Below are 27,983 nucleotides of genomic sequence, written 5' to 3'. Positions count from 1 at the left end.
ACTGCCAAAACAGACTCTTCTCCATAGGAGGACTCAACAAATTGTCTCTGGTGATGAAGTTTGTTAACACTACCTCAGTGATGACCTACATTGTGTAACAAATCTACTTACAGAGGTCACCGTCTTCTATATATGCTGAATCTTGGACTATCGAAAGATAGTGTGTGCCATTTTTAAAATGATTGTTTTGAGTGAATCAATTTGAAGTTGACAATGGGTAAAGTGAGACAATCCGTACATACAAATATTCAGTATATTACAATTCCTAGCTTTTTTTTGCGATAGATATGCACAAACGATGTTTTTGTGCTAGGCCAAGATCAGACTTATATGATTATATCCAATTGATTTTTAATTCAATTATTCAAATCTCATCTGGAAAAATTTGCTTACATCTATCTTCTGATCGTTCACTGCCTACTATGTTGTCTGATTCAGCGCGAGATACACCACTGACTAGCGTGGCTACGTAAGGCAAAATCTTTTTTTTATTAATTTCTGGCTGGTCGAGTCTACAATTTTAGAAAGACTCGTGGAATTTCCCCCTTCTGAAAAACTACTTCTGAAAACTGAGTGAGTACCTACATACCTTCTGCTTCAATGCTACTTGGAATATTGAAAATGATGAAGTATTAAGTAATTTAATTATTATAGAACCAGAACCTACTGTGTAGGTCGATATGAGAGATGAATATTTCGAAATTTTATTACGAAATATTTCAATCAGATCTAAAGAACATGAATCCACTCCTTGATTATGACGTTGATAATTGTTTTTATCACATTTCATTTTTTTCTCAAGATACGTCACAAGTGCCAGAATGACGTTCATAGGATTGATATACGACTCATCAAGCCAAAACAAGTTGTGACTTCTTTATTAGTCAAGCTGGTATAAATATTGAGCTATACCATCATTAAAATTGAAATAATTAAATTGTAACTACAATAATCTCAGAAGTGAATTAATCAATTATTTAGGATTTTGGAAACCTGAGGGTTTAATGAATTTATGACTAAAATATTATATCATTTTGGATTTTTATTGATTTTATTGTATTATACACTGACTTAGCTATATACAAAATTTTTTTGTAAGATATAAAGAGTAACCACTTCACTTTATTCAACAACTTATACGAATAAAATTCATTCACAAACTAATTCATCACTTATGTTTGGACTTCTTCTTTTTTTTTTTGCTTTTCTTGTGTTTTCTCTTCTTTCGCTCTTTTTCACTTTCACTGGAGTCAGATTCTGAAGAAGAACTACTACTGCTACTGCTAGTATCTCTCTTCTTTCTCTTTTTATGTTTTTTGTGTTTTTTCTTTTTGCGTTCTTCCTCTGAACTCGATTCCGATTCTGATTCTGAACTGGAACTTTCTGTCGTCTCTTTCTTAGAACCTTTCTTCTTATCTCTTTCTTCCTCTTCTGAATGGGATTCATCATAATCTGGTTCAAAAGCTGCTTCGTCAATAGTGGCTTTTCGTTTAGTAGTAATTTCTGGTTTCGGTTCATCTTTTTCATCTTTCTCGGTTTTTAAGTCACCCTCCTCTTTCTTTTTCAATTTTTCCTTCTTCGTTTTCTTGTCTTTCTTTTTATGTCTATCTTTTCTATCATCGCTTTCACTTCTCGAACGAGATCTTTTTCTCTTGGATTTCTTGTTATCCTCTTCATGCTTGGACTTCTCTTCTTTCTTGGTTTTCTCTCTTCTGCGGTCATTCCGCCTATCATGTCTGCTGTGATGACTGACTTCAGTTCTATTTCTACGAATGTCTCTGCTACTTTCTCGACGCCTCGATCTAGATCGCCTCCTATTTCTAAATTCGTCTACTTCAACACGCCTTTCTCCTGCAGCAAAATTCCTGCCGTTCTCACCCCTTCTACTGAACGGAGAAACTGTCCTTGATCTCCTACTTAGATTGATGACTTTATCGGTATCTTCAACTTTAACCCCAAGCCGCTCTTTAACTGACAGCCTAACAGGAGCTTGCTGAACAGGATCAGGTTTAACAACAGTTGCTCCGATTGTAACTTGGAACTGGTTGAAAGATTTCTCAACTTCTCTTTCTCCAGAATACAATTTGGCACGATCTGGTCCAATCTTTTTAATTTCTATGGGACGAATCGCATTAATTGCCTTGGCGAAAATGGCGTTTTCTGCTCTCTTTAAGACTTCATTAGTTACTTTACCGGATTTATCAGATTTAGAATCAGATTTGTTGCTATCTTTAGGACTGGTGAGACCCTCATCATCATTTTCCCATTTTGATTTCTCAGGAACTGGAGCTAATATATCGCTTTTATCGATCTCCGTCTTCAGATCCATATCCGTTGTATGTAATTCAAGAACATCTTTCTCTTCGTCGTCTAGTTCTTTTATTTCTCCTTCTTCCATTGTTTCTTCGGGTTCATCTCGAGTTCTTTGACTGAATTCTTCATCTCCTTCATATATCAATTCGTTATCTAATTTGCCATAATTTTCCATAACAGAAGTATCTATGTCTTCAGTTGGAATTTCACCATACAAATCAGGTTTTAGTTCTTCAGGTTCTGGAGTATACTCTTTCCGTTCTTCCAATGCAATTCTTCGCTTACTTTCTTCGATTTCTTTTACTCGGACCTTTTCCCGTTTTTCTTGTTTTGCTGTTTCTCCCTCCATTGCCTTATTCTCTTGATTCTTTCGCTTTTCCTCTTTCAGAGCTTCTGATCTTTGTTCTTCCTTTAGAGCTTCAAGCCTCTTTTCCTCCTTGAGTGCATTTAGTCTTTTCTCTTCCAATTCGCGTTCCTCAATCTCTTCCCGTTTCTTTTTATTCAAAATCTTTTGATTTTCGATTTCTTCAACTTCATCGATGTTCTTGGGAATGATTTGTTTGAACTCATCTTTTTTCTTTTCTTTGCCTTCTTTTTTATGTTTATCTTTTTTGTCGCGTTTCTTCTTTTTGTCCGATTCTTTTTTGTCTCTATGCTTCTTTTTATCTTTGTTTTTCTTAGACCTTTCATCGTCAGAGTGATCTCGTCTCTTATCTTCTTTATCGGAAGAGTCTCGCCTTCGCCTTCTGTGTTTCTCCGGAGTATCTCTTTCTCTGGATTTTGATTTTCTTTTAGGGCTAGGATTTCTTGCTCTTTCTGGTGTTCTACTTCTTTTTTCATGCCTTCTCTTTCTATCATTGTATTTATCAGATTCCTTTTTGTCTGAACGTTTTTCGGATGACACTTTCTCTTTCTCCTCCTTTTTGGGGCTTTCCTTTTTCTCAGGTTTGAACGGTGGCTCCTCTACACCAGGAGGCGCAATATCATCATCAACACCTGGAGGTGCAATATCTTGATATTGTCTTTGGATAGTATGTATCGTTTGGGGAAGTGTCTGTGCGTAGGGAGGTTCTTTGTTCATGAAAGGTGGCCCGAAGTCTCGATGAGGAGGACCCTGTCCGAACCTAAACAGATAGGAAATGGGTATTACTTTATGCCATTCACTTAACCAATTGTTGAGTAATAAAACATTTTTCATTTGTTACCTGACTCAATTTGTAGATTTTATGATTAATGAAAAAGAAACTTAAAATACCTTCGAGTCAAGACACATATGACAATTTGAGAGTGAGCAGTGAAAGCAAACCAATATTTATAACTATAAGAATATTCTTCGGGTTCCTCGGGTTGTGAACTGGACTTCTTGCAAATTTGATGGATACCATAACTGGAAAAAGTTATTTAACGGATTTTGTTTTTCAAATGAATAATACAAATTGTATTAAAAGAAATCTTTATTCTATGATTTCGAATACATTTAATTATGTAATTGTTTTATACGACGGAATGAATCTAAACCGCCAATAGTTCAAAGATAAAAAATATTTGTGTTATATGCTACGAAATTACAAAAAAGTAAAATTGGAGAAAAACATTTGTTGTGAAAAAAAAAACAGCAACATATAACCAAAAGAAATTCGACTATACAAAAAATATGGATAATAAAGGTAAAATGATAAACAGTATACTAATTGAAATAGGAGTTCCCCAAATTATCACGGAAAATGCAAACAATTAATTTATTCATCTATCGGACATTCATGGATAATAAAGGTAAAATGATAAACAGTATACTAATTGAAATAGGAGTTCCTCAAATTATCACGAAAAATGCAAACAATTAATTTATTCATCTATCGGACATTCTTTCATATGGCATGTACTAATTGGGACTGAATGAATGCTTCACTCAGGATGTCTGGTATATTTCAACTATGTCCCAAATTATTTTTTTAAGCAAATATAGGCTAGGTATGTAGTCGCATAGACAAAAAAAGTGGAAGGTGTGATAGACTTATTCAATCATAAAATGAAAAATAAAATGGCACAAGAAATTGATAAAAATTATTAATGAATTCCGACCTCAATCTCGGAATTTTATTGAATTACGATTTCAAATTACGTTTTTTATTAACTATCGAATTTTTGAACTGATTATATTGTATATTGGTCATTTTATACCACACAGATTTAAACAGTAGGTAACTTTGATTTCCTGTCCCCGATTTCGTAGTTCTGGTGTAGGTTGTAGAGAAAAGTAATTCAGATTTATTATATTTTGAAAGGGCAAATCTGATGCAGATGAACCGAATGCAAGTGTTATAGTGACAATACATTCGAATAGGCAACATGCAAGTAAAAAAAAACTAATTAATACAGTTTATTGTATTTTGAAGTTTACGTATGAGGAAGCTATTGAATAGCGAAACACGTGTCGCGGTTTTCGTAAAACCCTGTCATAGTGAAAGTCATACAATAAACTGTATTGATACAGTTTATTGTTTGTTGAAGTTTACGCATGAGGAATCTATTGTATAGCGAAACACGTGTCGCGGTTTTTGTAAAACCCTTTCATAGCGAAAGTCATACAATAAACTGTATTAATACAGTTTATTGTTTGTTGAAGTTTACGCATGAGGAAGCTATTGTATAGCGAAACACGTGTCGTGGTTTTTGTACAGCCCTTTCATAGTGAAAGTCATACAATAAACGGTATTAATACAGTTTATTGAATGTCGAAGTTTACGTATGAGGAAGCTATTGTATAGCGAAACACGTGTCGCGGTTTTCGTAAAACCCTGTCATAGTGAGAGTCATAAATAAACTATTAACAGTTTATTGTTTACTGAAGTTTACGCCTGAGGAAGCTATTGTATAGCGAAACACGTGTCGCGGTTTTTGAAAAACCTTTCATAGTGAAAGTCATACAATAAACTGTAATAATACAGTTTATTGAAGTTTACGTATGAGGAAGCTATTGAATAGCGAAACACGTGTCGCGGTTTTCGTAAAACCCTGTCATAGTGAAAGTCATACAATAAACTGTATTGATACAGTTTATTGTTTGTTGAAGTTTACGCATGAGGAATCTATTGTATAGCGAAACACGTGTCGCGGTTTTTGTAAAACCCTTTCATAGCGAAAGTCATACAATAAACTGTATTAATACAGTTTATTGTTTGTTGAAGTTTACGCATGAGGAAGCTATTGTATAGCGAAACACGTGTCGTGGTTTTTGTACAGCCCTTTCATAGTGAAAGTCATACAATAAACGGTATTAATACAGTTTATTGAATGTCGAAGTTTACGTATGAGGAAGCTATTGTATAGCGAAACACGTGTCGCGGTTTTCGTAAAACCCTGTCATAGTGAGAGTCATAAATAAACTATTAACAGTTTATTGTTTACTGAAGTTTACGCCTGAGGAAGCTATTGTATAGCGAAACACGTGTCGCGGTTTTTGAAAAACCTTTCATAGTGAAAGTCATACAATAAACTGTAATAATACAGTTTATTGAAGTTTACGCATGAGGAAGCTATTGTATAGCGAAACACGTGTCGTGGTTTTTGTAAAACCCTGTCATAGTGAAAGTCATACAATAAACTGTATTGATACAGTTTATTGTTTGTTGAAGTTTACGCATGAGGAATCTATTGTATAGCGAAACACGTGTCGTGGTTTTCGTAAAACCCTTTCATAGCGAAAGTCATACAATAAACTGTATTAATACAGTTTATTGTTTGTTGAAGTTTACGCATGAGGAAGCTATTGTATAGCGAAACACGTGTCGTGGTTTTTGTACAGCCCTTTCATAGTGAAAGTCATACAATAAACGGTATTAATACAGTTTATTGTATGTCGAAGTTTACGTATGAGGAAGCTATTGTATAGCGAAACACGTGTCGCGGTTTTCGTAAAACCCTGTCATAGTGAGAGTCATAAATAAACTATTAACAGTTTATTGTTTGTTGAAGTTTACGCCTGAGGAAACTATTGTATAGCGAAACACGTGTCGCGGTTTTTGAAAAACCTTTCATAGTGAAAGTCATACAATAAACTGTAATAATACAGTTTATTGAAGTTTACGCATGAGGAAGCTATTGTATAGCGAAACACGTGTCGTGGTTTTTGTAAAACCCTGTCATAGTGAAAGTCATACAATAAACTGTATCAATACAGTTTATTGTTTGTTGAAGTTCACGCATGAGAAAGCTAATGTATAGCGAAACACGTGTCGTGGTTTTCGTAAAACCCTTTCATAGTGAAAGTCATACAATAAACTGTATTAACACAGTTTATTGTTTGTTGAAGTTTACGCATAAGGAAGCTATTGTATAGTGAAACACGTGACGTGGTTTTTGTAAATCCGTTTTATAGTGGAATCATACAATAAACTGTTAAATTAGTTTTAATATGGATTTTCATCAAGTATCGGCCAGTTCTATTCAACATGCAGGTATTTTCAAAGGGTGAAAAAGAAACCTTTATACTTGATTATTGATAACACGGTCAGACAAAAACCATTTAATAATTAATAAATCAAAGACTAATGTCCTGATGTTTTGTTCAAATAGTCGGTAACACCACCAGCTTTTGTTGTTTGAAAATACCAATAACGTCGTGTCTTTTTCTGAATCTATCAAAATGCTAGGAATTACCTTCGATTCAAAGCTCTCATGAATTTCACATATTGATATTGTCTGCGGCAAACTTATAAAAGGATGTTATGCACTCAAGTTTATGTCGAGTCATTGCAGTGTAAATATCCTTCTGCCTTTATACTTGGCCCACTTCCATTCTCATATGAGAAACGGAATTTTAAACTGGGGAGCAAGTTCCTCTGTACAAAGGGTGTTCTTATTACAAAAAAACGCAATCAGAATAATTGCAAAAGTGAGTAGAAGAGAGTCATGCAGAAAGATTTTCAAAAAAATTTAATATTTTGACTGTTATTGGCATATACATCCTCAAAGCGTGTTGTTTCATTTTCAAAAATAAGGCCACTTATAATGCCATCAGAACACACCATGAACATGATACCAGACGAAAAAACATTATTTTACCCCACCGGCATACCACCGTCCGGTATCAATAAAACTTTGAATATATTGAATGCAAATGCTATAATTCTCTAGCAGATCACATAAAGAATGCAGCTTCTTCAACAATTTTCAAAAATCTCCTGAAAAAACACTTACTCCGCAAAAACTGCTACACCATAGAAGAATTTTTTAATTAGGAAACTTGAATTTTAAATGGAATATGTAGGCAATATGCTTTTCATGTATATGCGAAATAATGTGTATTTATGTATGTAAACATGTATGTGTATTTATGTGAATATCTATCTGTATTGTATTATGTTGTTATATTACCTTTTGACATTTTTCACAATTTTCCTGTATTTTTTAACAAGTTAATTGCTAAAAAACCCTTCCTGGTTAATGGTGTTCAAATTTCTCCCTACTCTGTTGAGGAGCTTTTAGCATATTCTATATGAGTGATAGATACTCCTATTATGTAATGTACATACATCATTTTCAACTTTCAAATTTTTACCCTTTCACTGTGTAATTAACTTTTTATTGTATTGTATATTGCATTACACATTTTATATGACTTGTATTCTATGTAATCATCATATGAAAATAAATTGATATTATTATAGTATATGGAAAATATTTTCCCAATACGATAATTCAAAGTGGCAAAAACGATTGAAATTCAAATACCCAAATCGCACGTGCGAAAAATGTTTGCAGACAGAAAATTCTACAAGGTATGTTCAAAAAATAAGGTGAATATTCAATTAGCGGCTTTTATATTTTTGTATGTTGTTACGCTCATTTCGAACATATTTTCACAGTTTCAGCTGCTCAACATGTTTAGTTTGTTGGTGAGAGGCATAAAAGTTTGAAGTGCTTAGCGTGTTCGGCGATTTTCGGCTATAGAAAAAAAAAATGGATCAGAGAATTCGTATAAAATTGTGTAAAAAATAGAATTGAATTCTCAGAAATACTTGAAATACTTTTCACAGAAGATCGAGAAGATGTGAATGACGACGCTTGCCTTGGACGCCACAACACATTAACAACCAGCGGCGGCTCGTCAGAGGAGGTAAGGGAGGCTTAGCCTCCCCATAAAATTTGAGGCTATTCATCGCAATAAACTAAAAGATATTGACAAATAATTATGATTATTTTTTTCTAAAAATGCTTGGTTATCATTACTTTACCATTAATTTTTAATATAAATACATAATATGCCCGAAAAAACACTATCACTCACTACCTAGGTAGTGTATCCTGTATCCTGCATCAACAAAACTCAAACGCACCACCAATGGACAAATAACGAATAAACCATCAACCCGAAATAATAAATGCCATACGATGCAAGTGAGCCAAGCCTTCGACCGCTTTAAAATACACAGACTCCACGAGACCGATCCAACCAGCGACATACGGCCCGATTTGCTATTTCAGTTGCAGAAATTATATCGTTAGAGGAGGCTAGCCTCCAGTTGGTCTCCGTTAGTGTACGACTGCGTTTGTTTTTCATTTAATCATTTGGACGGGATGCCGTGACAGACCGGGACTGAAAAATATTTCGGTAAATCGTTTTAGTGTTTCTTGATAATATTTGTTATTTGTGTATAAAACAGGCAGTATTCTATTATAGCAGTGCTTTTTGGTGATATTTTAATTGTGTTTTTGAAGTGTTTTCTTTCAATTTCAAGGTGTTTTCAGGTTTTCACTTTTCGGTAAGTTTTTTTTTTCATTTATTATGGATAAGTTGGACGAAATTGAAAAATCTGACGATATAGTCGATTGGTTGCTGACAAATAATTTCAAGTCTTTATCTTATGATAATAAATTTGGATGGAAGAGCAATCTCTGCGATGATTTATCATACGCAGATGTTGAATCCTGCCATTTGATTGGTTGTAATTGTATGGAACCATCAATAAAAGCCATTATTATTATTATTAAAACTCTGGGAAGGCCTCAACCAAATTTTATTTCAATTGAAACGTCAGATAATCGGCAAAATCGTGGATTTAATATTAGTTGGTACGATAAATGCCATTAGTTAACCGGCTCCATTGAACGAGAAAAACTTTTTGTTGGCCATGTGTTTTATTTTCCGTACAAATCGAATATCAAACGTGGTTTAAAATAGAAAACTCCGATTTAAAAAATTTACCTCGTTCTACAGAAAGACATTTTAAATCTAAGGAGCATATATTTTCATCTTGTAAATTAAAATTGTTTAGCAAAAAAAATATAGCAACAGCTGTAGATACAGCTTAAAAAGAGGCCATAATTTCTTTTAATAATCAGGTTAAGGAAAATCGGTCGAATTTAAAAAGACTTATCGATATTACGATTTATTTGGGTTCCCAAGAATTAGCTTTTCGTGGACACGATGAAACCGAAGATTCGATTAATCCAATAACAAGGAACTTTTAATGTTATGGGGCAAATATGATTCACAATTTGGCACTTTTTTAAACGGTGGCGTTTTTTTGGGCACCTCAAAAACCATCCAAAATGAGCTTATAGACAGTGTGGCATAGTATTAAGCAAAGCGTGCAGCAACATAAAAAATTTCGCGCCTACGGCGGGCTTTTCTGTGTGTATATAGTCTTTATGACTTTAGCCTCCCCTGTTCTCCAATGCACGAGCCGTCACTGTTACCAACCGAGGAAAATGTTGAGAAAGGGCAAACAATCGTTATGGACAATCGTTGAATCTCTATTAGAGAGGTTGCTGAGGATGGCGACATATGGGTTGGCTCGTGTCAGACAATTTTTTCGGAAATTTTGGTCATGAAGCGTGTGGCAGCGAAGTTCCTTCCAAAATTGCTGAATTTTGACCAAAGAAATCGTCGCATAAGCATCGATCAGGAATTGTTGAATGGCGTTAACGGCGATCCAGATTTGCTTGAAAGGGTCATAACTAGTGACGAATCATGGGTAATATGGTTATGACATCGAAACCAAAATCCAATCGTCCCAATGGAAGAGCACAGGAGAGCCAAGACAAAAAAGCACGCCAAATTCGATTTAATGTTAAGGTTTTGCTCACTGTTTTCTATTATCGTGGCGTAGTGCATCAGGAGTTCTTGCTACATGATCGCACGGTCAATAAGGAGTATTATCTTGAAGTTATCCCCCGCTTGCGAGAAGCAATACGAAGAAAACGTCCAATATTCATGGCTTTAGCATCACGATAACGTGCCTGCCCACTCGTCATTGTTTGTTCGAAATTTTTTGGTCAAAACCAATACCATAATCATGCCTCAGTCACCGTATTCACCAGATTTAGCACCCTGCGAGACCCATGACAGGACAGCGTTTTGCGCCGATTGATGAGATAAAAACACCGAATCGCTGAGAGAGCCCAAGAATAACTTGAATAACGTGAGCAATGTATAACCTGACTAATGATCACATAGAAAATGTCTTCAGGCTCCATTTTAGTTCTGATAATCTGTCGTTCTCCATGGGTCCGTTTATCAGATGATATAAGCCACAACTAAAGAATAAGCATAATTTTCAGGAAGAAAATCTCACTATCCAGTAATTGAAACTACACTTCTGTCACTTTATGAATTTTAATATTTATGAAAAATGAATTGATAAAATAACAAAATCGGAGAATGAAATCTCCCTTCATTGAAGATGCGCTTTTTCACTAAGTTGTAACTTATGCATCCAATAAATCGTCCATATATATCTGTATTTACTATTGGATATATCTGGAAAGGCGCCATTACTGAACATGGTGGATGAACAATAATTCTTTATAACGTTGCTAACTTTCGACTCACCCGTACATATTATACTTTTTTATTCCATAATTAACAGATTTCAAAAAAAATCAATATAGTTTATTTATTGTATGATTTTCACTAGAAAAGGGTTTTACAAAAACCGTGACATAAACTGAAGCTTGATGCTTGAAGAAGCTATTGTATAGCGAAACACGTGTCGCGGTTTTTGTAAAACCCTTTTATAGTGAAAATCATACAATAAACTATATTGATTAGTTTTTTTAATATGGATTTTCATCAAGTCTCGGCCAGTTCAATTAACAAATTTCAGTCTCAATATAGGAATCCTCATTAATTCATGAGGTAGACCTTTTTAATATTGTGTTTGATACAACTTTCAAGAAAATTAAGAGGACGAGCAGGTGAACACTGTTCTAGCATTCTGGTAACTGTCAGTTGACAGAAGATGTTCAAATTGCAGTTTACCCATATATCATATAATACTAAAACCGAAAGAAAATATCAACATAATTTCTTAAGGTTAGTGAAGTAGCTTAATATGTGTTTACCACTTCTCTCACAAAAACACTATCGAGTACTACATAGAATATTAATGCGTTTGATTCTTTATCGTATCATGATACGATATTGTTTTATGAACGTTTTATAAGTGGCTTTTTTATAAAAAAAATCTTACCCTCTCACCCATCTTTCAATTAGTTATTCACACATTGTCTTACATATTCTAGTATTGCATTCAAATATTGGTAAGTTAAATAAAAGGGACATGTTTCCGATTACATATTTACCAGGTGCTTGGGGTATATTATTCAGAAAATTTGATTAGTTGCTATTCTTTTCAATTAGTATTTCACAAAATAGTAATCGCTTATAATTAACATTCGAAAGTTCTTGAAATGGTTCAATTTTATAAGGACGATAGTTATGGGAAGGAGAGGTTTTGGCTTTCTATTTCTCCATCTTTATACAAAAAAATGTGGGAATCTTCCAAAGAAAGGAAGGAAGCAATCAATTACAAATGAATATAGTTTTAAAAACTAAAAAACACGCTTTTAAAGAAAATCGAACTAAAAAGTTAAAAATATGTTTTTTTTAAATAAGCTTAAAACAATAACGAACGAAAAATACTAGTATTATTGTGAAAACAGCGACGGGCGCTTGATATACAAAAAATATAAAATAATACTAGTATTTTTCGTTCGTTATTGTTTTAAGATTATTAAAAAAATATTTCCAACTTTTTAGTTCGATGTTCTTTAAAAGCGCGTTTTTTAGTTTTTTAAACTATATATATTTTTCATTTTTCAGTTTCGTATGCTATAAAAGCGTGTTTTTTTAGTCTTTTTAAATTATATTTATTTAATCTGAATTTTGGGATCAATCAGCCGTATATTGTTTAGAAAAATGACCATTGATATTTTCGTACAACGCTATCTGCCCGCGAATAGATCAAGCAATAATGTCGAAAAATCAAGGTTACGTACACCGCCATCTGCCCGCGAATAGATCAAGCAATAATGTCGGTAACTCTGTCAAATACAGGTCCAGAGCTTGATAGTTACAAATATACATACATACAGGTGAAGCTAATATAAAGCGTGTAATGTAATAAAAAGGTAACTCTATACATAGATCATGCAAAGAAGTAACTTTCAGTCACAAACTGGAAGAAAAGCTCTCTCGAAACTAATAATTTTATATGAACACCGACTTAATTAAAAAAAAACTTTTCTCCATTCAGTTTGTCTTCTAAACATTCGCAATGGATTGATAATTATATTTTTCAAAATTCGCAGTGCGGAACATCGCGATACATCATTCTGATACTGATAATAATAGATTACAAAGGGTTTTCATCGGTCAACAGTAAATATTTAATTGGTTTCACCATCTTCCTGATCGTCCTCTTAGTTTTCTTGAAAGTTGCTTTGAAACTAATGATAATTTCCAGCCTAAATATCAATGAACTGAGTACTCGCATAATAATAGTAATGATAATAATAGATTATGTGATGGAATCGGTCGATACTTGATGAAAATCCATAACGTATTCAAGAAACACTTTATTGTGAGATTTTCACTAAAGCACTTTTACAAAAATTCAGCAACTGTTTCGCTATACAAGAGCTTTTTCAGGCATGTCTCTACTGATTGTATAGGATGTATAGTATAGACACGCCTGAAGGATCTATCGTGAAATGAAACACGTGTTGCGTTTCTGTAAAACTGTAACACATATTTTATGAGTGGATGAGTAGAAAATATCTGATTTCTCAGTTATAGTCTTGGTTATACTCAGTCTACAATACAAATAAAGAATTTTCCCTCAAATTTACTCCATCCCTTATTCAAAACTATTTCAATCAGTTTTTCATGGAATTTATGCTATTCACAGGAACGGTTAAGTGATTGTAGTACTTCTTTGCTGCTCTATACCTCCTTTGCTGGAAACAACGCATAGAATAATGCTCGCAGAACAAAATTTGTCCACTAGAAGACTAATTATCGAGCACATTTGGTTACAATGCACCGTTTGGGAGTTACAAGCGAAAAAATAGAAAAAATGGTGGTTTTGTGGTTCTTTTCCAACCATAAGTAAAATATCACATCTGATTTGATGCAGGCATTAGGGTTCTCAAATGGTCGTCAACATAGTTGGAGCGAAAATCGTATATTCCAATTCACGTAATCTTAAATTTCCAAAAAATTGAAGTGTATCCGTTACTTTATCAAGGTTCAAATCACTACATAGTATAAAACAAAGCCGCTTTCCGCTGTCTGCCCCTGTGTATGCTTAGATTTTTAAAACTACCCAACGGATTTTGATGCGGGGTTTTACAATAGGTAGACTACAAAAAAAGTCCCCGATGGTATATGTCTATCTCCTCAGGATAACTCACAATAACCATTTTTTATCCTTTACTTTTTACGAGAAATAATGGCCTATTTGCGAAGGTATTTTAAACAATACAATATTAATCCTTATCCAATTAAGTACCTCACATACATTGTGCATTTAATATAGATCATTATGGCCCTTCACAGCGTGTAATTTGAATGAATAGTTTCGAAAATATAACAGATTTAAAATGCAGGAACATATCGGTTGCGTTGATGGCCGCGCTTCGCCCTATGGCACTTTATGATTAGCAATAATCGCATGTGTTTATTGGAGCTGTCTAGCGAGGAAAATAACAATACTTTAAAAACATTCTGTAGTATATTTAGTATCGGCATTTCACCCGTGTGGAGCCGGGGTGGTTGGCTAGTAAATTACAAAGTTAATTCATACGAAAGCATTCTCGCAGGTCGGTTCGAATTCCGTAGATAAGAAATATCGAAATATATCCTTATTAAAAAAATACACTTCAATGTGAGACTTCCACTCGAAAGTTTATAAAACCGCGATACGTGTTTCACTATACAACATCTTCTTTGGGCGTCACAATACGCGGTTCCATAGGAGTGGGGACAACCCATGCGTCCCCGAGAACAACCCCTATGCTACCCGTCCTACCACTGTCTCTTCCACGATGGTTGGATATACCAATTTTCCTTCAAGCATGCAGTCTATCCACTTGCAGCTCTTCTCCTCGATGATTGATTCTGGAGACGTATAATCCAATGTTCTCTTTATATCCAAGACAGCACCCAAAATCATTCAATTGTAAGCATATTCTGCTTTCTCCGTGACCCGGCATAAAGGCGTTTGTTTCAATCGACATACTTGATCTGTAGACATGCAATGGTAGCCATTGCGCTGTCCCTAATATGCTTATCAAATAATTTTTCGTCTGGTTGACTTTGATATACATAATCCAAAAGCCAGTGGCCGGCTACCTAGATGTATTTGACCAGACCTAGTTATTTGTGTAGTGCGAGTCCCATGTACCTACAGCTACCGGACTGAGTCATGGCCGGTGGGAGATATCATATCTGCGTGAAGTTTGGGTCCGTGTATGACAAAGAAATTATTAAACTCCATCACTAACTGAATGCGGTCTTGAATTTGGATGTTTTCGGCTCGAATAATCTAACAGCTTGATAACAGATTTCTACACATCTAGAGGGAGGGGCTTCTCACCGGCCATGACCAAGTCCGGCAGCTGTACCCTATATAAAGTGAGGACTCGCTTAGCTCAGCGCGACATCAGATCAGAAAGTAATAGCACATAGAGTCTGACTTACGACCAAAGAAGGTCAGATGTCAATCTTGCTGAAGTGCCCATTAGTAAGTTGAGGACCGCTCCTAAGGGGCGAGGGTGGATGGACCAGGTGGGATGTTCTGCACACATTAACCGTGTCGGGAAGATTTCAACTCAGGGCACTCAACTCGGGAGGGGACATGGGGGGGAGCTCAGCGCGGTGATAATGACTGGAACTCAGGTAGGCAGGTATCAAAAATTGGCGAAATTAAATGTTTTTGACCACGTGTGCCATTTGAAAATTTAAAAATACATTGTTAATATTATCGAGAAATAACAATAGCAGATCATTATCGTGTAATTAACATCGTGGCGGTATAATTTCAATGTACCCGATTTTATATGATATACATAAATCACGAATCTGTTGTTTGTATGTTACCATCAAAATTATGCTGAATGGACGGTTTTGTATCACTACAACTTGATGAAGAAAGTTTCTGAAACCCACCCCGGACTGAAAGATTTTCAAAAACGTTTTTTCGGAATGGAACGAACTGATAAATCTTTCTCGAGACAACCTATCAGTTTAATATGGAACAAACCATTAATGCGGATGCTGAAAAAAGACTGATTGGTATCGTGAATTTGATTAACTGTATTTCAGTTCGTTGCGTTGAGCAAAAAGACACGACATCCGATCAACGATAAAAGTGCACGTTTTGGACGAATTGAAAATTACCAAAAAGCAAGATATTTCAGCAGAATTGGAGCTAACAATATTAAAAAAAAAGTAGTGAACAACTTGAAAAATTCATCGAGACTTTTGATCAATATATAAATCAGTTCAGTTCTGATTTATCTCATAATCAATTATTTAATATTGCTTCTGGAAAAGCCGCTACATCTCGAATCGATAAATGTCTTTTGAATGCCAAAAAGATTGGTGCTGAATAATGAAATACTTTTATATCTCAATGTGCATCTGATCCTATACGATTTGAAATATCAATCCAAGAGAACACCGATTCAAAATTTTTCAAGTCAACTTGAAACAATTAAAATCGGTGGAAAGAATCAAGATGTCAACTTACAACACAATATTAATGTGCAGAAAATTCTATTTTATCCGATGATTCCTGAATCCATATTGCATAGAAGGGTGCTGCAAGCAGCTTCATCGGACCAGAACCTGTCATTGGTATCGCTATTGGCTTTGCCAAACAGACATTGAACACCTGGATGGCAGGAAGATTTATGGACTTTTGGCAGAATCTTCCAGGATTGGCTCACTCCAAGGCGTTTTTTCCACCTTTCAAAGCTTGATACCAAACAGTTGTTGGACTAAAGTAGGGATGAACTACCATGTCCAACAGGCCTTCTACAGGTCACTGTCATTTGAATCATCATATGCAGAGATGTGTTGACTCTGTGTAGAAAATGATGAAAGAGCATGATGTGCCTGCCCCGCTGGGGACCGAATCAGGTTATGAGAGTTTGGCAGAGCTGTACTCTTATACCATATGACCTGAAAGATAACTCACCATACAAACTAATCGGCTTCGTTAAAAAGCTGGGTTTATTTGGTCGAGTGTGAATAAGTGTGAGACACAATAAACCCTTTCGGGTTGCGGTGGAGGGTCGAATAAACCAACTCACGTTTGAACTAACCTAACCTGTATCCCTAGTTTTGTATCATTTAGATATGCAAAACGGATGAATCCGTACTTGTGAAATGTCGAAAAATAAATACTATCCAAGAACCGCCACATTCTACAGATGTGTTCTTAAACGATGGATTTTTATCATTCTATGAAAAAAGTACCTAAAAAATTCGGGAATGTTTCAAAAAAATTCTTAGAAATGATAAAAAAGTATCCAGCACGTCGAATCGATGTAAGTTTCGACAAATATTTGCATCCATCAATAAAAAACAATGAAAGAATTCTACGACATGAAGCATCGTTAATCGAGTACAAAATTTATGGGGCTGACCAAGTACGACCGTCAGATTTCATAAGAGAATTGAAGATTACGAAGTTTAAAGAAGATATTTTTTATTGAACATTGGTCCAGTGACGAAATAGTATAATTTCTATAAATTGATGGATGTAGCCGTTACTACGTGGTAGATAGATCATGAAAAATATGAAATGAAAATTTTTGTTTTTTACCACTTTTATTTGTAACTGCAGTTTCGCCCTATAAGGACACTTGAGTACCTACATTTTGTTTACATGTGACAATGTGGGTGTCTAACTTGAAAACCGGTGAGTAAAATAGATCGATTTGATCATTTAGCAGGTTACAGCAGCAATGCTTATGCTTATTAATTTCCACTGGATCCAAATAATTGAATATCAAACCCTTGTCAGCATAGTGCAAACTTTCCGTATCGTTTAGAATAGGGAACTTGTGGTTGCGTTCCAAGGAGTGGTTTGAAAACGTCGAATCAATTTTACCTAGTCTGAAGGACCTTTCATGTTCAGCATACCGTTTTGGAAAATTTCGACCACATTGTCCTACATAGTATTACACTCCGGGCACTTAAGCTCATAAACTCCAGATTTCTCCATCTTGTCTACTTGTCCTTATAGGACGAAACTGCAGTAACTTCAGTTACAAATTCTACGACGTTTCGAAACGTCGACAATTTAGAATTTGGTTTTGTTCAACATTTTGACCGAATTCCCGCCAACTTGACAATCAAAATTTATTCATAACGATTGGCAATATGTCTCAATTAAATTAATCTGCTTTTCATGTTTGGATGCTGATGGGAACTGGGAACAATAAAGATACATTAAAATCACAGAAGTTTATGAACAGCTGGTGAATATTTGCCAAAAGGATGAGTTGCGTTATTCGATGGTTTACTTTCCAGATGAATAATGCCAAAAAAGTGTATACTTTGACGCAACTTTAATACCACCTAGCAAGAGTGAGATGAATCAGCAATTTTTGAGGGCTCATTACATTTGGAGTATTTGGATAAATGCTTTCAAAAAGCAACCTATAAAATTAAACCCACTGGAATATGGTTTTATTCAACAGGAAGATTCATCTGTCTTCAAATAGTTTAAGGGAGATCCAATTCCAGGCTTTGTTAACGACTTGATTAGCGAAGTCCCTGGTAAGTCGATTATAATAAACTCTATTAAATGTGCTTGGTTCAATTTACAAATTCAAGCTTTATTGTTATAGAAACTGATGCAGTGGATGATGAAGATGACTTTCATGATGAGGAAATCTTCGAAGATGATGAGTGAGCAGAAAATAATCGATATAATCAAAGATGTATATATGTTCACTTAACACTTTTGAATTTTGCCTCGAACTCAAAATGAACAAGTTATATTATAATTTATCATCATTATACCCTACTATTTATTATTACCTCATAATAGATCTACTTTAAAGCTAAAATAATAGTTTAATTAAATTTTCAAACTCTGACATTTACATAAACAGAATTTATGATGTCATTACGTTTATAATTAATTTAAATAATTATCTGGACATTGAATGGACAAAAAAAGTTTCAGTGACCACATTTGGTAATTCTATCCTACATATATTAGTTTCTATAATGATACAAAGGTTGATAAACATAACAAATTGGTACATTGAAAATCTTCTGCCACGATGTTAATATCACAGGATAATGATCTGCCACTGGTACTTTGCAATAATACTAACAATGTATTTCTAAATTTTCAAATGGGGGACCTGGTCAAATACATTTAATTTCGTTAATTTTTTATATCTGGCCCACCTGAGTTCCAGCCAGTATCACGACGCTGGGCTCAACGAGTCCCCACACTCTCCACTTCATGTAGGACATGGTCTGGTCAAATACATCAGGGACGCCGGCTACTGGCACTAGGACAACTAACAGTAAATCCCCGGGTAACCGAATTCGGGTCAACCGAAACGGTTCATTAAAAAAACAAACATCGTCGAATTTTTGAATTCACGACTTTTGTAACTAATAAAATAATACATTGTTGTAACAAGCAAACATTGTTTCGAAATAAAAGACAAAGTATAAACTACAGCAATCGTTTGTAATTCATTTCTGCTGTACACACATTTTATTAGTAGGTTGCTTTTAAATGTTGGATTAACATTCTTCAAACAAGACTGAACCTCTGACGGAAGCAAGAAACTCTTTGGAAGGTTCGAAATAGATGAACATTTCAATCTAGCAGACAACTATTATAATATTCATGCAGTCATTGTTCACTATGGTTCTGGCGTTGAATTTGGTCATTATTACGCCTTGGTCAAAGACGAAACGGACTGGTTTAAGTTTGACGATACCCGTGTCACGAAGTGTTCTGGCGATGCATTGAATCTATTGGACCCTCTGGAGACACCCTACATTTTGTTTTATAAGAGAGAGGACATTGGTAGATCAAGATCTTCAGATGATGTGGTGCTGTAGGTTTTTCCGGGTTTTCCTGCAGCTGAAAAAGCAAATGCACCACTAGAATCAATGAAATCGCCCCGGAGCGATTTTTTATTATTGTTTTTATTTTTATCCTTGTTTTAATAAACTTATCTACCGAAAAATGTATTACTATTTATTTCGGTTAATTGGGGTTATAATGTAATCACTTTTTAATTTCAACTTGTTCCACATTGGGGGTGTTACTCAAGTCTAAAAGTTTCGTATATAATCCCTGAACTATAGCAATTATAGAAAAACTTTAACGAAGTATTTTGTTCACCTTCCCAACAGCAACAAAAACAGTTTTTTTCGATATTTCCAATTTTCGTCTCCCGTTGACGAAATTTTCCAAGTCGAATAAGAATTTTGGGGAAATTCATTTATTAGCCTTTTTTCGAGTAAAACTGACACGATTTTTCTATAGAACTCGTAGGAGTTAACAAAATTGATTCTATGGAAATGTATCAATCTTTCAAGCAAAAACTATTTCCTGTGATGAAGTGCTTTGTTCACCGTAACAGGAATAAAAAATGCTCTATAGAGATTTTCGATATTTGGAGTTTTCAGTTGCAACTGTTCTACATCATGGCGAAATTGCACTATGTGTAATCGAAATTCATAATTTATTAAATAATTCTATAACCACTATAGTTACGAAAAAAAATTCTGATACTTTTTCTAAGACTCTTTGTTATACACAATATTCGTTCTATGGAAAATGTCCAATATCTGCACTAGTTTCCGAATCAGTTTCGTTTCTGAAATGGTAGTGAACGGACGTGACTATAACGACCGACCACAAAGAAGGTACGCGGACGCCATTGTCGTCCAATTTTTTGTCACTCAACATTTTCGAAAAAAATATAGGAAAATAGCTTTTCCATTTCCGAATCTTGCTAAAAATCAATAGACAGCACTTTCAGTACTGGTGAGGATTTCAAGTCGATATTTCGTTCCGTTTGTCAGGGGTGTATTGAAATTTTTTGTCTATGAAAAATGACCTAGTTAGGCCAATTTTTTAATGAGATTTGAATGAGGATATTCTTTTCCTGTCATCATCAACTATTTCATACGGAAATACATCGGATGATAAATCCCATTCGCACTGAGTAGAACGAGTTTTGCCATAAGAAGTTTGGATGTACCAACAACATATGAATAATCGATTGAACGCAAGAGTTCTTATAAAAATATTTTTATTTCATTACCGGAAGAATTGAGTAGAAAATATGAAATTGCATTTTTCAGAATGCACATTCCGACTAAAAAGTAAAAAAAAATATTCACCTTTTTCGAAAACTTTTATTTACTATTCAACCAGAAAATTCGGAAAAAGTGATGTTTACCTTAGATTTTTTCTCGACGTGCTTTGAAAATGTTACTTTGATCAATTCAATAATAGGAAAAGAGAAATTACTAGGCTATGTTTGTGGAGAAAGGGTGGTAGCGGTAACCATAATTCTCCAATTCCTTTCAATTTCATGAATTTCTTTTTTATTTATGAGATTTTGACTTTTCAACTTTGCGACTAAATTTTCTTAAATATATTTATTCAATTGGACACTGGTCCAAATTCATAGTATCAAAAATTCGTCTTGAATATCTAACCAAAGAATATGTAATATATAACAAAACAACACTAATAATCAATCTCATAAGGCAATCCAAACAATCCAAATTACAAAATCCCAGTATAACTCCCAGACTTGCAATCCAGAAAACATGTCGATACGAGACAGACGACAGCATTTTTAGATATTTGATTTTTTGTATTCTGAAAGACTTCTCCAAAGTAACAATGGGACAATCTCATCGAATAAAAAAGTTGGGGTTCATTGCAAGAACCGTAATATATTAGTCCAAAGGTGTATAGAATTATTAGTTTGTGAAGAAGTTATCGCAAGGAAAAGACGTATGGAAAAGAAACACATTGCAATTCATAAGGTTATGTCGTTAGTAGCGTTGCCAACCTGATTCAATTGCTCATTTTCTAGTATTTCGAAAATAATCACTGAACTAGAATATTTACGAAAAAATTGTATAACTTTTCTGTTTGTCATTTCTATATGAAAAAAAATTCTTTTTTGATGTGCTCTTCACTTTTTAGTTTTAACTTGTCTCTCATTGAAGAAATTCAATTCGATTAAAAATTTTGCTTTCTGAAATAATTCCTGAACTATAGCAATTACGGTTGTATTTTATTCTTCCTTCTCAAAAGCAGCAAAAAAGTTTCTATGAGTTTTTTTCCATATATCTCCAATTGACGAAAATTTTTAGTTTCATTAAAGCATTTTATTACACAAATACTAAACAGCATATTTCACAAAAAAAACGATATAACTTTCTTATAGGATTCGGTGAGATGAACATAACTGAATTCATGCATAGCATTCAAAATTTAAAAAAAATAAGTTCATTTTAGCGATATCTCCCGTACTATTAGAGTTATCAAAAAAGTATATATATACTATATCCATCCAACAAACAAGCCTCCTTACGCTGCGCTGTCCAATCAGATTTAACTGCAATCGGCTGGCGGAATTCATTGTTACGGTGTCGGAGTGAGTTACGTTTTATCGCCTGTGGCGTATAAATATACGGTATTTTAAAGTTTAAAATTTTTGAAATTTCAAGTACTGATATACGGCTGAGGAAACTGCTTATTTGTGTCTTTACACTCCGACTAAAAAAAATTTCTATACCCAGCCGCATATTGGAGAGCACGTGCACTATGCATGATAATGTTATAGAGCACTCTGTTGCTTAGATGGACAGAGTATAGAACATTTTTTTGTATAAATCATCAATAGATATAATCAAGATAATGAAAAATAACTTTCTCGGGTAGACAAACAGACGGACTGGGCACGTGTACTTATGTAAACGAAGGAATCGCTATGCGGCGTGAAAATTTCTGTGAGTTCCATTCCCCAACAGCGTGACAACACTGGATTAGATACTATCAGGTTTGTTCTGGTTCTACAAAATTCAGGTTCTAGGACGTCAGGATCATGCGCAGTTGATGTAGAGCGTTCTGGTTTATTGAGGATAATTTCGGACTGATGAATCCTTTGTTCTGGATTCGATAGCGAAATGATCCTAAATTGTTCTAAACCGTCCCGAATCGTTCTGCTCTCGAGGCTGAACTGTTGAGAACTGTTCCCGTTGCTCATGCGCATTCATGCGGACATTTTTTTTGGCTACTTGCTAGGATGTTTTTTTAATTATTTGATTTGAATAATTGATGATTGAGGGTAGATAACATTTGAACTGACTATAAGGATACGCTACATAACAAAATGGACATGATCAATGGTATTTTCTTGTCTTCATATCTTCATATATACGATAGGTGGCACAGTGGTCTCCTCAAAAGCGTTCTGGTTTCAACAAGTGTCAGAGACTACTTCGGATTGTTTGATATTTTTTGTTTGTACGCATCACGTCTTACGCAGTTTCCCAAACAGTTTCGGATGTTAGAACCAGAACAAACCTATCACTCCACACTGTCTAGTTTTGAAATGTTACAACGGGATATTCTATGCAAGGTGCATAGAAACCATGGGGTTTTTACCGATTCGCTTTTGTTTTGTCAAAAATTTCGAAGCGAGAAATGACATTGACCAAACTTCGGACACATGTTGATAGATGGTGCGACAATCGAAATCTATCGCTCATATTATGTTCAGATCTTTAATTCAAGGATCATAATGTAAAAAAATCTTTCCCTTTCCCCTAAATTTGTCAAACAGTGTAATTTGTATTCTAGCACCTCTGTGCACCACCGCCTTCGAGAAATTTCTGAGGAATATTCCACCGGTTTCGGGGTTTCGGGAAGTTTCGTTTGCCGCATATAAACGCTATCCACGAGCATGTCGAGGCAGTCAAGTTTAGCGGACAGTGCCGTACGGATCGATCTTATAAGGCGACAGACATTTGAATAATAATTGAAGTGTTTTCTTATATTGATAGTGAAATAAAATTGAGTTTGATTATTGTTCAGTGCAGTCAATTATTGGTAAACCCACGGAAAAAACGTAACAATATCGTTGAATTCCCACCAAATTAATGAATCCCATACCACGATATCTGACAGGACCTTGATAATGAGATCTACTTGGGTACTTTACTTGACCATTTTAAGAGTAAATGATGGAGGAGTAACCAGGGAAGAATATTATATTACAAGCTTTTTAAATGCAATTGTTTATGACATTATCTAGACGAATAATCATGAAAGGCTAACTTTAAGTATGTATATGAATGAGCAACAATTGACCAAAATTAATTCGATGTTTTGGTTTGAACTTTTTCTAATAAGATGCAGGGTTATTACACAAAGTCACATTAATTAGATCACATTATTTCTGGTAGCATCTACAGTCAGTGTTTTTTCTGTTTGCTACATTAATTCCAAAAGAAGTGAACCTTTCTTGATTTTAACGAATTTTCACAATATCTATTTTCATGATATGTTGAAATATCATTTGCCTTGTATCGAGATAGCAGCTTTATAAAAGTCAAGTCGGTGAATTTGGATATTTCAAGAGTTATATATCTGAAAAATTATCAAAATCTTTGAATCTGGTGTAGATTGAGACAGAGTCACTGAACAGAACCAAACTTCATAAATTGGTGGAAAATCCAGATTTTCTTCACGCAGTCCTTTCAACTTGTAAATGAAATATCTTTCAAATCGAATAGTTGATGTCATCAATATAATATTCAGCAGTATTGAGGGAATATTAGTGATATTTTTTCAAGACATTTTCGTTATTAAACTGAGAAGTTACGAAGTTACGAAGTAACTGCGATATTCGGTTCTGATTTCCTACCTCGTTTTAAAAAATTACGCTCCAATTTCCTTTGGCATACATAGCATTATGTATACGTCCATAAGGCTTTTACTAATGAATTTTTAGGACCCTTGTTATACACCCATTTATCCTCACAGACAAATGGGCGAATCATTCATTCTAGAAAAGAAATAACTACTCCATTGATTTAAAAAAAAATACCTTGGATTAGACAAAAGTATTTGTCAGCTGGTATACCTACATCATGAATCACACATATCGAAAATTATTGATTAACCATGTTGTTCCAAACATTTTTTCATCATATCAGAATTGTATAACTTTTCTTAGTCGAATTTAAACAACCATGTTGGAATTATCAGAAAATAATCCAAATAAATTCCTAAACACAAAACTCATTCGGTTATACTTGATAAAGTGAAAATTTAATAAACTGATGGACGAGCCGTGGTAGATCATCAAGAAAAATGAAAAAAACCAGTGAACATAGTTTGACTATAACTGAAAAAACTCCTCATTAAATGTCAATGAAGCTGTATAGTAAATTACCTAATCGTATCAAGGATTTGAAGAGCATAAATAAATCTAAGAATTTTTTTATCGATTTAGAACCATAGTGATCATTTAAACCAAACGGAATGTATGTATGCCAGTAAATTTTTTGACAACATTTCGTTCTATGTTGTCTGTGTACATACAAGCTGTAATAGTCGGCATATTTTGAAATGAAGATTATTATCATTATTCTCAATAGCTCATTTACTTTGACTATTTTTTAAAATCAAATTTAGGGTTAATTATTAATAATATTGTTGAAAATTCAAGGATTCGTCGATTTGTAACACCATAAACATGTATACCTAAGCCTAACCTGATCAAAAATAATCCCTTACTTATCAATTACTGAAAGAATTTATTGCAATACTTTCACGTGTTTTGCCATACATCTTCCTCAATTGAGAATGTTAAAAATCTTATAATTTACAGCCATTTTATAAACTCCAATATTAGGTAGGACCCAAAGGTCAACCCGGTCATAAATTAATTAAACAACTTGTTGGCTCAGATAGAACTCTGTAATTGTAGACTATATCTTGTCTTACAGGTAGTTTAACTAATTACCTGTTTGAACTATAGGTAGAATCTAATATTGGCGAGTGTAAAATTACTGTTTCCACACTCTCGCTTGAGGGAGCTATTGTATAGCGGTGTCGCGGTTTGTATAAAACTTTTGTAGGAAAAATCTTGATAATCCATTGTATCATTCACTGTTTACATGGATTTTCCTTTCGGTCAGTTCAATCAAGATCCCTTTTATCTCTATCCCTTTGCCTACCTTAATCAGGTGGTCAAACTTGGCAGGGCGCCTCTGGAAGGCTATTTGAATAATGAGAGACACACACATCTCTCACATATCACAGATTTTCCAGTTTTCTTCACCCAACATTTCTTGTAATGAAGAAGCAGTTTTGAAGGTCACCTTTAGGTTAACGTTTTTAAATTCCGTCCAACCTATCAGTGTATCAAGGTCCCATTTTGAAACAGTCCAACATTGTTTTTATTGTCGAATATTTTATAAACGATTTTCATGAAATTAGCAGAATTTTTTTTTCCATAAATAGATCAGGGATCCATAAGATAATGAGTCACTCAGACCTACCGTGAATGTGATAGGTTCACCAACTTATGAGCTGGCTAAATACTTGACAACCCTACTGCAGCCATTTATAGGAAATACATATTCATTTATTAAGAACTCGAACACTTCATCGAAAAGAGTACAGATATGAAGTTAGGTCCTTGAGGTGTACTAGTGAGCTTCGACATGGTCTCCTTATATACGATGGTTCCGATCAAGCATACGATACGGCTAATAAGCGAAGTATTCCCAGCAGATATAACCGCCCTCTTCGCTAATTGTTTATCATCAACTTATTCCCAGTAGGATGGTGTTTTTTACGAACAAACCGATGATACCGCAATGGATAGTCCATCAAGTCCGGTGTTGGCAAACTTTTCATGGACATTTTCAAAAAACGGGCTTTAGCGCCAAGGGGCCGTGAAACTATATTGTTGGCTACGTTATGTTGATGATACGTTCGTGGTATGGCAAGATGAAGAGATACAAAACGATTTTTTATAACATCTCAATTCTCTCGACCCATAAATCCAATTCACAATGGAACTAGAAACCCAAGGGACTCCAGCCTTCTTGGATGTTCTTGTGAACAGACGAGAAGATGGTACATTGGGCCACAGAGTGTATAGAAACCAACACACAGAGACAGGTACCTGAACAAAAACTAACAAACAGCCACAACAAAAGAGAGGGGTAATTAAAACGTTGGTTGAGAGAGCGCGACGTCTCTATGAACCTGAAAGTCTTCCTAGGGAACCCAAATATCTTCAAGGTAATGTAGACCAAAGAAAAATTCCAGCGGGCCATACGACCTAGGAGGAAGAACGCCAAAGTAACCCCAGCTAGGCTGGTCAAGGGAAAAGTTTCCTTCCCTATGTCAAAAATATTACAGACCGAATTGGGAGAACCTTGAAGAAACACGACAACCCATATTTAGGACAACAAAAACTATCACACAAAGTCTAAGGTTAGATAAGGACCCCGGAGAACCCTTAGCAAAGCCAGAGGTATACCGGAATCTTTGTAGCTGCGGGTCGATCTACATTAGAACCACGAAAAAAAGTCTCTCTGAACACGAAATTGTCGATTGGGAGAAATCGACAAATCAGCTGTAGCCATGCTCACAAAAATGAAGCCACTTCCATTATCTCATTCGAAGATACAGTATTACTACATAAAATTTGAATTCACCACCCATGAGTATATAGAGAGGCTTAAAAATTAAAAAATACAGTGATAATTCCAATAGAAGGGGCAATGAACATTAATAAACTCTGGCTACCTTAAAGGCACACGAAAAAGGTAATGTAATCCAATTAAGAGAAACAAAGCCACACCCACTAATAATAATATAAAATCAGAGACAAATACCAGCATCCTAACTAATACGTTCGTAACAGCGGGAACAACAACTCGAGCACTGCGACCAATACCACATCGCCTTTGATAATGTCTACCACAGAAGTGTAGACGAAACGTCAGTCATGAAAACTTGCAGACCACGGCCCAAAAAACCGAAAATAGCTTTCAATCAGTTAAGATAGTTGGGAAAAATGTTAGTTTTGGTGCACGAGAAAAGTGTTTTGTTAGATCCATATTAGAGGTTCCACTTCAACTTTCAATGGTTTCACAGGTTAATATTTCACTAAAGGATGATCTAAGTTTTTTGATCGGAAACACGTGGTTTGGACTGGTCTACAAGAAAATGAGTGAATTTTTAGATCAAAGAATGTGTATCATATTTTACTTGAAATATGAAATAAAATGTAACAAAGAGTGCGAAATGTTAACAAAGGCCTTTGGCGAGTCTCTTATG

General features: G+C 34.7%; 1 protein-coding gene across 3 annotated transcripts in view; it reads right to left on the bottom strand.

The window, feature by feature from the left end:
• Positions 1 to 1,022: 1,022 nt before the first annotated feature.
• The window catches only part of snama (something that sticks like glue), a 71,224-nt gene continuing 44,263 nt past the window's right edge, over positions 1,023 to 27,983 (bottom strand). For all 3 annotated transcript variants that reach the window (XM_023167205.2, XM_023167212.2, XM_023167219.2), the window contains one exon: positions 1,023 to 3,437. In XM_023167205.2, the coding sequence (XP_023022973.2) occupies positions 1,169 to 3,437 (2,269 nt within the window). In that variant the 3' untranslated portion in view covers positions 1,023 to 1,168. The remainder of the gene's footprint in view (positions 3,438 to 27,983) is intronic.

The sequence above is a fragment of the Leptinotarsa decemlineata genome, unplaced genomic scaffold (genome assembly GCF_025532065.1).
Source record: "Leptinotarsa decemlineata unplaced genomic scaffold, Ldec_3_MD MMD2_P_RNA_scaffold_2, whole genome shotgun sequence".
NCBI lineage: Eukaryota > Metazoa > Arthropoda > Insecta > Coleoptera > Chrysomelidae > Leptinotarsa > Leptinotarsa decemlineata.
This window is presented reverse-complemented; position numbering and strand designations above follow the sequence as displayed.